This window comes from Macrobrachium nipponense, chromosome 48, assembly GCF_015104395.2.
Source record: "Macrobrachium nipponense isolate FS-2020 chromosome 48, ASM1510439v2, whole genome shotgun sequence".
Taxonomy (NCBI): domain Eukaryota; kingdom Metazoa; phylum Arthropoda; class Malacostraca; order Decapoda; family Palaemonidae; genus Macrobrachium; species Macrobrachium nipponense.
Genome location: NC_087223.1, coordinates 15198528 through 15211312, shown reverse-complemented (window position 1 = coordinate 15211312; position 12785 = coordinate 15198528). Strand labels below are relative to the sequence as shown.

Genomic DNA, 12785 nt, shown 5'->3' with positions numbered 1-12785 from the left:
CAAGTGTTTTCCATAAAGGTAAGAGTTAATGTTAAATCTTCATTTATTCATTTCATTAGTCACTTATATTTATTTCTCATTGTTTTCTTTCTGTAAAACTGTTTAATCCCTATAAAATGTATTTTTAAATATTTTTAGGGTTCTGGAATGCATTAATTGTACAGTAGTACCTCGAGATACAAAAGGCTCAACTTACGAAAGCCAATGCGAAAAATTTTACTGCTCTACATACGAAAAGTTTTCAAGATACGAAAGGTTTCTGAAAGTCCGAGATTCGCCCGATAACAATTTTGAAACTCGCGCCGCACGCCGCCATCTTTGTGCTAGTAGACTCGCCACCATCCTCCTGCTCTCCCATTGGTTCCTGATGCTAGCCAAGCCATGAGATCCTTCTCTCTGATTGGACAGCATCCCTCCCATCATGCATCTTCTATACGTACGCGCTGGCGTCCCTTAGCTCGGCCACTCCGCACCCGAAACTTTACCGTACGCAATCGGCATTCGTTCGCTCCAACGATTTCGTTTAGTAACGTAAATTCGTTGGTGATTTCGTTGCAGTACATATTATCGTGTTGTGCGAAGACTGTATATTGTGTAACTTTACGTAAATTAACGTAGTCATGGGTCCCAAGAAAGTTGAAATTCACGGAAAGAAGCGCATGCTCTCTTTGGAGACAAAGATGGAGATCATAAAGAAGTACGAAACTGGTATGCGATTGAGTGTGATCGCAAAGGAATACGGCCGTAATCCGTCGACAATAGGCACCATCCTTAAACAGAAGGATGCCATCAAAGCAACTACACCGTCGAAGGGCATCACTATTTTGTCCAGCAAGAGGAGCCATGTGCACGACGAGATGGAACGGCTGCTCCTCATCTGGATAAAAGACAAAGAAATCGCTGGCGATACAGTAACGGAGACAGCAATCGCTCACAAGGCCAGTGCTATTTTCGGCGATTTGATTGCGCAGGCGGAAGACAAGGGAGGGGAAGGGACTTCAACGCCAACCCCAGAGTTCAAGGCTTCGCATGGCTGGTTGGAGAAATTTTGTAAACGGACTGGCATCCATTCGGTGGTGCGTCATGGGGAGGCTGCCAGCTCGGACACGAAAGCGGCCGAAGCCTTTAAAAAGATGTTCGACGAGATGATGACAAGGAAGGCTACAGTTCTCAGCAAGTCTTCAACTGTGATGAGACTGGCCTTTTTTGGAAAAAAAAATGCCTCGTCGGACATACATCACGGAGGAAGAGAAGAAGCTACCCTGGCATAAGCCTATGAAAGACAGGCTTACGCTCACACTTTGTTCGAACGCCAGTGGGGATTGCAAGGTGAAGCCCCTACTGGTGTATCACTCCGAGACTCCTCGAGCCTTCAAGGCCCACAAAGTGTTGAAGGAGAAGCTTCCAGTGATGTGGAGGGCTAATGCAAAAGCCTGGGTAACGAGGCTTTTGTTCAAGGAGTGGGTAAATCTGTGTTTCGGCCCGACTGTGAAGAGTTTTTTGGAAGAGAAGCGCCTCCCTCTGAAATGTCTGCTGGTGTTGAACAATGCCCCTCCCCACCCTCCTGGCCTTGAGGAAGATATCCTAGCGGAGTATTCCTTCGTTAAGATTCTTTTTCTTCCGCCCAACACCACCCCTCTCCTCCAGCCCATGGACCAGCAAGTGATAGCGAACTTTAAGAAGCTGTACACGAAACATCTTTTCAAGAGATGTTTCGACATCACCGATACCACAAACCTCACCTTGCGTCAATTTTGGAAGGAGCATTTCGACATCGTCATTTGCATCCGACTCATTGACCTAGCTTGGCAGGAGGTTTCGAGGCAAACCTTGAATTCCTCGTGGAGGAAACTCTGGCCTGATGCCGTATCCGCCAGAGACTTCGAGGGATTCGACGTGGGCGAAGCTGGTACTGCAGTCAGAAACAGTTGATGATCCCGAAACTGTTTTGGAACCAGATCTTGACGAGATCGTTGCACTCGGCAAGTCCATGGGGCTGGTCGTCGACGAGGACGACATCAACGACCTTCTCGAGGAGCACCAAGAGGAGCTTACGACAGATGACCTGAAGGAGTTGGAGGCCATGCAACTTAACGTCGTTCAATTGGAGTTCTCTAGCAGCAGCGAGGAAGAGGAGGAGGAGCCTATGACAACGGCGGAAATTAAGGATATTCTAGGTGCTTTTCATAAAGTGCAATTGTTTATCGAAAAAAGACACACCGAAAAGGCTCACACAGGTCGTATGCTTGCGCAGTTCGATGACGTTTGCTTGAGTCGTTTCAGGAACATTGTGAAAAGTAGGCAGAAGCAATCTTCCTTGGATCGTTATTTTTTAAAGAGGCCTTCAGCATTAGCAGGAGTAAGCAAAAAGGAAGAACCAAGTGATAAAAAACAGAAAGTTGAAAGCAAAAAGGAAGAACCAAGTGATGAAAAACAGAACGTTGAAAACGGTGATGAAGTTGAAAAAAAAAAAGCCTACGTTAAAAAAAAAAAAAAAAAATTAAAAATAAATTTTTTTTTTTTTTTTTACGTAATTTCTAGATTTTTGTAAGTTAAGTGTTACAGTTTTGTTAAGGTGTTTCGTAAATTTTAGTTTTATGGCTTTCCTTAAATTTTGTGTGTGTTTTCGTAAAGTTAAGTGTACGTACGTACGTACGTTATCTGCCGTTTGTCCTCCTCCTCCTCTGCCACCACTATCGGAGATAGCCTCACTCGAAAGGAAAGCTTCCACATTTTACGTTACAGTAATAATATTTCTTTTACACTAATATACACTTTATTTACAGGTTTTTGATTTTTATTCTTAATTTAGGTATTGAATGGTCCAAATTGTTGTAGTATTTCATTGTTTATAGGTCAATTTAGCTTTATTATGAAATTTAATGGGGTGTTTTTGGAGGGCTTGGAACGGATTAGCCATTTTACATGTAAAATGTGTTCCAAGATACGAAAAAATCATTATACGAAGGCCGCCTCGGAACGGATTAATTTCGTATCTCGAGGTACCACTGTATTTACATAATTTCTTATGGGAATTATTGTTTCGGTTTTCGTGGGAGATTCAGGAATGGATTATGTACGAAAACCGAGGTTCCACTGTAATGGGTCGCAAAGACAGACTTACATTTCCAGTATATGAATTGGAGAATGGAAGCCAGTGAAATGTTATACCTAAAGACCAGAGATGTAGCCACTGCCCTAATCTCATGAGCCTTCACCTTTAGGACAGGTAGCGCATCTACCTCTACCTGGGAGTGAGCCTCACGTATGAGGTCTCTAAGGAAGAATGAGAGAACATTCTTAGAGAGAGGGCGAGCGGGGTCCTTCACAGAACACTGCAAGTTATTGGAAGCCCCTCTAATACTTCTGTCTTGCAAAGGTAAAATTTTAATGCTCTAACTGGGCATAAAGACGTTTCTTCATCTTCCGAGCCTACCATGTTAGCCAAGTTCTTAATGGAGAAAGAATGAGGCCAAGGATTCTCGTTCTGTGAGAAATCCTAAAGCGTAGGATAGGAAACTATGGCGTCCCTGTTTAAGAATCCAACCTTTCTATCAAGGGCTTGAATTTTACTATCCCTTCTGGCCAAAGCCAAGGCTACTAGAAAAAGGGTCTTCCTGGTTAAATTCCTGAGGGAAGCAGATGCCAGGGGTTCAAAGGGAGGGCCACACAGCCATTTTAGGGCCACGACCAAATTCCAAGAGACCTGTTGAGTGTCTCAATGCTTGCAGGTATCAAAAGACTTAATGAAGTCTGTTAGGTCTCGATTCGATGACAAGTGTAAGTCCTCATGCCTAAATACAGAGCTTAACATCACTATATCCTTTAATTGTGGACAATGACAAAACTCTCGACGTCATCAGAAACACAAGAAAAGCAGTGATCCCTGTCACAGACGTTTGAGAAGAAGAGATCTGATGTCTTCTGCACCTGGAGCAGGAAACAGACCATTTGTTCTGATAGACATCAGAGGATGACCGATGCCTACATTTCGAGATTGCCTCTGCAGATGCTCTCGAAAAGCCTTTAGCTCTGTGGAGTCCAACGACAGTTTGAACCGTCAGAGCCAGTGTATACAATCATTAGTGGAACCTCATTATGCGTGGTGTGTGGTTGTCAGGCAGAAAAGGGAACTCTTGGCACCAATGGGTGATCTCGGGCACCAATGAGCGCTCAGGTGCCAATGGACACTCAGGCATCAAAGAGCGTTAAGGCGCCCACGACGGATCAGGAACTGCTGTGCAGTCTGTAACAGAAGAGCAGCTGACAGTCACTGAATGCACAGAAGCAAGCAGGCATTCAGAAGCCACTACAGGAGACAATGCAGCCTGGCACCACTGGGCTCTCAGAAGCTATAACACTAACTGGAACTGGGCACTACGAAACACCTACACTTTCTTGCACACTAGACCATCCAGGTGTGCGAGATCTAGCAGAAACATATTCTGTAACTGCTTGAGGTGCCAAAGACAACACTTGGCGCCAATGGCACACTGAACTAAGACATTTATGTTTAACCGCAGGACGGGAAGCTAAGTCGTCTCCTACTTGTTTAACAGGAGAACCTTCTGAAGAAAGAGCCACTGGGCTATCACAGAAACTGCAAGAGGGCTTCATCTCTTTCACCTTCTTGGGTGGCACCTGAGAGGTTAAAGAAACGTCCACCGCAAACCTTTTCAGTGATCTGGAATTATCACCGAAGCGCCATCAGCGCTCTCTCTCAGGACTCGATGCCTCAGAACTTGAAGAAAACCCTGATGACCACTATCCAAGACACCTTTCCCGTGGCTGTCTTTTCCCACCTGGGCACCACTGACTGAGGAGCAGACTGCCCATGGGCAGACCCCACAGACCTCCCTTGGGACTCCGGTATGACTTCTCCCAGGTGCAGGGGAGTGTGTCAGGGACCTTTGCTTAGGAGAATCAGCAGAACAGACAGCCAACTCCTCCAGTAACACTTCACTTTTTTCTCTATCAAGAAGACCATGAACTGACTCGCCTAACTGAGCCATGGAGTCAGCAAAGAGCTCAAACTTCACTTAAAGACTGGCAATGGCACTGGGTTTGGAAGCATGGGAGCTGAGTAAAGGATTAGGTGGGTACAGAAGTGAGACTGGGTTTAAGAGACAAAACAGATATATTGGGAACTCCAGATGAAGATCTGGAAGATTCCTGGCTAGCAGTCACCTTGCGCTTCCTATCCTTTTCCAGTTTTGAAAGGTGAGAAGACTAAACCCTCCATTATCTATTACCCAAGCCTACACATTCATAACAAATCAATCCTGGAGAGCACACTTGACCCCTACATTTAGTACACATTGAATGTAAGTCGTACCAAGCAGAAGTCAACCGTGTATTGCAGCACGGGTGCTCGTCACTCCTAATTCCGACATCGTCAGATGAAAAATGCAAAAAACAATATTAACCTCAACTGGTCCAAAACTCTGCTAGTTAATGCCAGACTACCTAACAAATGCTGAATGGCTATGAAAAAGAATCACAAATACTCCACAGATAGTACTACTATAAACATCTGGTAAACAACAGAATCCAAATTTTCCAAAGGCTGCTGCTTACAACCTTTGTAAGGAGCTGGCAGAAATAAATTGAGGTATTTGCTATGTTGTTTTCCTTCTACCCTGGTAGTGGGCAGGGCTACTTACCTACACCAAACAAAAAGAATCACTACCATGATTTTCAAATTTTAGCAACCAGTACTTAAGACATTCTTAGCTATGTAATTACGTACTACTTGGAAAGCTACTTGCATAAAAATGAAATGATAATTATACAAATGAAGATATTTGAATTTACTGGCTACTTATAACAAGATGTGAAATCTATATTATCAAGACAATGGCAAAATAATAAGTAATTATTATTAGATTAGGTTATAAAACTTTTGGCACAGCCAAAGTACTAATTATTATTGATTTCTTATATAACTTAAACCCGAGAGAAAACTCAACAGGACATTGGGTACATCCCTGAGAGAGAGAGAGAGAGAGAGAGAGAGAGAGATTTTTTAGGATTTTTCACAATATGTGACGAATTACAAAACAATACTTACCATGAACTTCCACCTGAAGCAGGTGAACATTTTTGTTGCTTAGCCTTGCTATCCATCACAGCAGCCCTTCTGGTGTTCCTCTTGGGAGTTATGGGGTTCTCTTTCTTCTTGGACGTTTCCATTGGCAACTCCTCCTCTTGAATGTCAGGCCCAACTCCTTGACTCTCCTTGGCCTCGCATTTTTCGTCCAATGTCTCCGGCACTTTCTGTTTGGACGTATCTGGAGTTTCGGCTAGGCTGCTGGACTTAGCGGTCCGGGATGATCTACGGCTTGGTAACACCTCCTTCCTGCTGCTGGCTTTGCTTTTGCCTTTGGCTGTCTCATTGCTGGCCTTGCTCTCATCTTTATCGTTAACGGCATTCCGAACGGATCTCCTGACGGCACAGGTGACGGGTTCTTCCTCCTCCTCCTCCTCCGGAGGAGGAGGAACACTGATCTCTGCAAGCTTCCTCAGATCAGGAAGAGAATCCAGAGAGATCTCATCTTCGGTCGAGTCCACCAGTGTCTCCAATAGCATCGCAGTCTCGACAGGAACATTGGGGCACAGATTCCTGCCCCCTACTTTAGGACACACTGATGACGACGATTTTCCTCTGGGTTGCTTTGTAGTACTAGTTTCGACTTTCGTTTTATCCGACCTCGTGCTTCTTGTGGTGCGTCTAGGCCTAGGACTGACTTCTGATGCCTCCTTCTCGACAGTTTCTCCCTCCTCGGACACCAAGGTTTCTTGACTGTTGTTGCTGGAGATGACTTTATCATTTTTGTTCTCTTCACATTCTTCATCAAATGCCAATTTCTTCTTTGAAAGTCCTGTACTATCTAGTTTCACATCATCCTTTGAAAGTGACAAAACAGTGATGTCATCCTTTGAAGCATCTTTCTCATTAGAAATCATTTGCTCCAAAGAACTTTTAGACCCAAGATCATCTAAGGATTCTTGGAAGGTACAATCAGTCTCGTCTTTCATAGAAACTACAACCCTGTGTAAATTAACACGCAAAGATTTGGTTACCCTTTCGATTCTTTCCAGCTCATCTTTATCATCAGTTTTGGGATCCATTTCTTCAGAAGCCTCTCCATGGGATTTTAAACTGTCGGACGTTTCCGTTATTTCAATTTCCAGAGGAGATTTTATACTTTTATTTGCTGGTGACAATGCCTTCGCATGTTCCTTTGTTTTAGCATCCTCCGAACTCACTGGAATATTCAAGTCTTTTCTCTCTGACAATTTTTCTATGCTTGTTTCTGCATTTCCCTTTACCTGAGATGACGATGACAGATCTTTGACAACAGGTCCTTCCAAAATATGTGCCTCAACCTCAGCAACATTCTGTTTTCCTGAGCAATCGTCAGCAAACATTTCTGAGAGCCTCTGCTCAATTTCCGCTGACTTACGCAACGATTTGACTTGAGCAGCAGGTAAAGACTTGCCTTTCTTTTCAGAATTATCTAAGCTTTTGTTGGGCTCCACTGCACAGTCAGATTTTTCTTTGACATTATTAGAATTGTTCCTCTTGTTTGAACGATCTTCCACTGGACTCTTGACCACGAGTGAAGGTTCCGTTCCTGGAGGTGGGGGAGTTGAGTTCTCGTGCTCGTCTACATAAGGCAGTTCCCCCTGAAGCTCAGGGGCAGTTTCTGTGCCAGGCGGGGGAGGAGTGCACTCCCGGCTGTGACAGGGAAAACTCGGAAGAGACTCGTGGTTACTGTATGGCATAGGGGCATCTACGCAGCTGCTTTCTAAGGAGAACATGTTTGGGACGTCACTTCCATACGCTATCATTCCTGTGTCCATTTGCATACCGTGGGAAAAAGGATTGAGAGCCTCCAACACTAAGGTTTTAGACGTGGACATGGGAGGGGGTAGGGAAATCTCGTTCTGAGCCTCACAACTGTAAGACACCATTCCCGCTTCAATCTGGGCACAGTGAGAAAATGGGGTAAGGACATCTAACTCCAAATTTTTGGCAGTGGCGCTTGGTGGCGGCAAGGGAATCTCCATCACCTGCTGGATGTTTATATCCTCTTTTGCTTCCGGGACGAGATCAGGGGCCTTCGTCTTTTTTGAAGGCTCAAAACCAGGTAGAGGGATGTTCAGCAACTGTAGAGCTTCTACAGTAGCTGAAGCTACGTCGGACTCATTCTCGTCTGACGGCGAATTGGGTTTTTCGAAGTCTGGACCAACCATTTTGCTATAGCCCTTGTCTATTCTTTCCAAATAGGATATGTCTAGGTCAACATCATTTTCTTTCCCAGTCTCCTGGTCACTTGTCGAGCCTTCCTCTTCCAATTCCATGTCGGAAACCATTGCTTCGTGCATTTCATGCATTAATTCCTCAGGTTCTTTAGTGGTTGACACACTCAGTAAAGTACTGCTTCCTTTTGTAAGTGTTCCGGTCATGCCAATGCCCTCTGGTGTTAAGTTTACATTATCAGGATTATTTGTGGTCACCTTTCCGTCTGGTTTGCTTTCTTCAATGCTGTCTGAAGGCATAACAATAGATTCGTTATCTTGACCTCCAATTCTCTTTTTGTTGTGAGAATTACCTCCATCAACGGGGAAACTTTCTACGCTGTCCGACAAATCGCTACTATCAGGAAGCTTTGAATCTGAAGATGTCGGGTCTTTGGAAGACCCAATGCCTGTTTTTTTTCCATTCACCTTTTTCCTGAAGGAAGGCATCTTCCCAACCAGGGGGAACTTGACAGATGTACCAGATATGCTTTCCTTTGTGTGCTTGTCTTGCGATATGCTTTGTAGTTTATCAACATCGTCTGTTTCTCTTGATTCAACTACTTTCTCGACAACTTTTTCCTTGACATCTGCCGACTGTGCCATCACTCTGGCTACTTGTACGTCGTTCTCTTTCCCCTGCTGCTTGCTTTCCTTTGCAACTTTCTCGTGAACTTCTTTAGGCTGGCTTTTACCTTCTTTCACTTGTTTAGCCTGAATCTTTTCCTTGGACCCTAATCCTAACCCACCGTTATCATCTTTGGGCTTCTGTGTGCCAGGCCTGTGCTCCCTTGAAGCAACCTTGATGCTCACAGATGTCATCTTCTCTTCACTCTCTTTCCCACCCTCCCCCTTCTGCTTTCCATCTCTCTCTCTTTTAGCCTTGAGTTCACGGAGTAATCGCCCTTCTATCTGCTGAGACACGTCGTCTTTCGCTTCAGCTTTGGTATCCTTTTTATTGCTTTGCATCTTGTGCCTGAACAGGGCTCCTTGGTGGGCCTTCCAGTATGATTCTATTTTGCTGGGGTGGTTTTCCTTGTATGTCTGTAAGTAAGAGTACCATCAGCCTGTACAATTCTAGAGCAACAAACCTTTATTTTATACTGAAAAGTTCTCTACAGCATCTAAAAGCATTACAATCATACTGAAAAAGTACTCTAAAACACACTTGAAACTGAGCTTAGATTATGATATTACCAGCTAAAATATACAAGATGTGTCACGTTCCTTGCATCTTGATTTAAAATTCAAAATACAACAGTTCTTGAAAGCACATCACTCAAGAGTAATAAGCTGCAATATATATTACTCTGCAAATAAGATATTGGAAATTTGTCACCTCTCTTAATTCTCTTTCCTTTTGAAGTTGGGACAAACCTAAATTAGTCTAAATTTCAGCATCTAAGACGCAGGTTAGGTTCCGAGACTTGTTACAGGGAGAAAAATAGCATAGTACTTGATATGGAATTACAGTGTGGTACTGTAATCTTTGTAAGACGTAAGTAATCCCTTCTGTATGAGAATCAAAATATAATTACCAAACTGTATGCTCATACATATATGAACTTAACCCTCACAACAGACCAGGGTAAATACATATGTACTATGCACACCTTTAGACCAGGCTTAATTTAAGGATGGCCAATAAAAAAAAAAAATCAATAGAAAGAGTTAGATATGCATATGCACATGGTTTGGAAAAAAAAAATTTTTCTGACAAATTTTCTGTACCTTCCGGGAGAATTTGAAAGTGAATATTTCCAACCCTCTTCTCCAAAATACAGACATAAAAATAAGCTAAATTTAATAAGTTATAAATATTTTTTGTAACTTTTATTTATTGTATTTTGTAATATGAAGTTTTCATAAAATTTTAATATTGTGATACCTGAACAGCTCTCATTTACCAATACCACTATTGGGAAATTTTAAAAGCAAGCGTTACCAACGCTGCAGGTAAAATCTTGTCACTTGAGCTACCGTAACAGACGGTTCGCAATGCTAACATAGGTGTGTGCCGATACTCCTACCTTCGTCAATTGCTTTATTCAAGTTCAAAATTGATGTGGGGGAAAGGAGGGTGGGAATCATTCAGGTGTTCAAGTAAGTATTATAATATAAGTTTTATTATGAAAAAACTTCATATTGCAATACACTCCCTGAACACCTAAATTCACCCAATTAAGATTTAGAGGAGGGAGCAATTCTACTGCACGCCTCTTTTACACTCGCAAAGATGGTAGCTCACCAATCTACTCTGCATAGGAAATTTTAGTCGTGCTGGAGAGTACTACTCTGATCATCAATCAGATCAGTGCTGTCTGTCTGTCGACCTCCCATGTGGCTCTTCCGAACCTCTCACGTGTGGAGGAGTACGATGAGCTTCCCACATGGCTATTCAGAGCCTCTGATGTATGGAGGGGAAAGAAGCAGAGTGCTGAGCCGCTGTCCCTCCGGGTAACCCATCTGGGTTGCAGATAAGGACCCACGACCAACAAGCCACAAAGCATCTCAGCGGCAAAGAAAGAGCCTAATCTACCAGAGCACCCCCTTGGACACATGTACAGAGACTATCAAAAACTAAGATACTTATAACATACTATCCCTGGTATCTAAGATTCTAGAGACTAAAAGGAATTCCCTATCCGGCTAACCTAAATACCTCCGAACTAAGAGAATACCACCTCAGCTAACATGAATACACCCCACATGGGGTACGAGAATAGCCTTCAAATGAGGCGAATTGAACTTCTCTTCAGTAAAAAGAAGTAAACACTGAGAGGACTTCCAAGTAACCGACTCCAGAATAGAAGACACTGAATAATTCCTTAGAAAGGAAGAAGTGGCCATACTCCGAATACTGTGCGCTCAGGGTAATACAACGCTTGAAGATGATAAAAGAAGAACTCTAAGAAGCCTGGGAAATCACCTCCCTCAGAAAGTAACTATTAATCGTATTCTTTGACAGAGGACAGGAAAGGTTCGTGGAGAGACAAAAAGTGTACACGGACAAGGATAAAGTTGCTAAACCTTTGACAAAGACTTTTAATGCTCACACCAGACATAAAGACATCTCCGCTGGATCGCCAGCAACGAACTCTTGCAGAGAAAGAACTCTAAACGAATGAGGCAAAGGGTTAACCTTTGACTCCGTCTCCACCACAAATTCCGGAAAAGACAAATGCATATCATTTCCCGCATAGGAGCCCAATCCACATTGTTACCGAAGGGAAGACGAGTGAGAGGAGCCAAACCTGCGTTGTTCAACTTTGGGGGAGGATGTGCAAATGAAACTGCTTGTAGAGGGACAGAGGAAGACGAAGAGGAAGTAAGGAGAATGAAAGAGGTACAAGCTATACTCGGAGGATCTCCAGCGGAAAACTCAGGAGATGACAGCCGCAGGCCGCTCAGTGAAGGTGCCAACGACCAGTAAAAAACGGTGGAGAGCAAACCCAGACTAGAAGTGACACGCAAACCTTGTGAAACACCTGATACTAACGGAGCAGCCTCTTGATATGGGAGCAAGTTGTTCCCCATCCCCAAAGGGTTGGAACATGAAACCCGAGGCCAAATTCTGCCGAAAATCACAATTTTTGAAAGTAAATTGTATTTTTCCTAACTATACAAACGTGCGGTCCTTTACATAAGGAATTACTATTCAGCACCAGCTGGACCGGTCGTAAGATTTACTAACAAGGTAGTTCGGCAGTGACTGCTTGTCCGATCGTCGGGAGTCCCGCCCGACTGGAGGTAAACATATCACTTTGCTTTAGGCTCAGGAACAGAGTGAGGAGTGGCATGCGGTGGGACTATATATAAAGGACATCAGGTTTGTATAGTTAGGAAAAATACAATTTACTCTCAAAAATGACAATTTGTCGAAAATTGCATTTTTCCTAACTATACAAACCTGAGGTCCTTTAACAATAGGAAGGTAACTAGCGGCAGCTGGGACGGTCGTAAGCTTTCGAACAAGGGGAGAACGGTAGTTAACTGCTTGTCCGATCGTGCCCGAGAGGTGAAGAATCACTTTTGCTTTAGGCCCATGCAAAAAGTTGCAGAGTGAGGGGTGGCATGAGGTGGGACTATATGTAAAGGACCTCAGGTTTGTATAGTTAGGAAAAATGCAATTTTCGACAAATTGTCATTTGTTCCGATACGTAATACAAACCCTCGGTCCTTTAACAATAGGAAGACTCACTTCTTGGTGGGAGGAATCTGAGTCTTTTTGGTGAACAGACTGGTGTTCGTCCAACCCTGGAGTGCCTCCCTGGTCGTAAGAGCAAGGGAGGGATCCAAACCTCTGTCCGATTGATCGGGGTGTGCACCGCAGGATCAATGGTCAGACCTCTGGGCCAAGTACTAAGAGAGAGGCAAGCGTATCTCTTCGTACCAGCAAGCAAGAACTTGTTCCTGTTTGCAAGAGACAATCATAAAATGATGGGTTTGTCTCAAATTGGCATCCACTTCCTCCCCTTGTT

The 12785-nt window shown here is 43.6% G+C and overlaps 1 protein-coding gene across 1 annotated transcript in view; it reads right to left on the bottom strand.

Moving 5' to 3' along the window:
* LOC135205057 (zinc finger protein 318-like) overlaps nt 1-12785 on the bottom strand; it is a gene marked incomplete in the record, with an annotated part of 177548 nt that overhangs the window by 7235 nt on the left and 157528 nt on the right. Inside the window, 1 exon segment of the mRNA XM_064235327.1 lies at nt 6071-9348. Within this exon segment, the coding sequence (XP_064091397.1) occupies nt 6071-9348 (3278 nt within the window).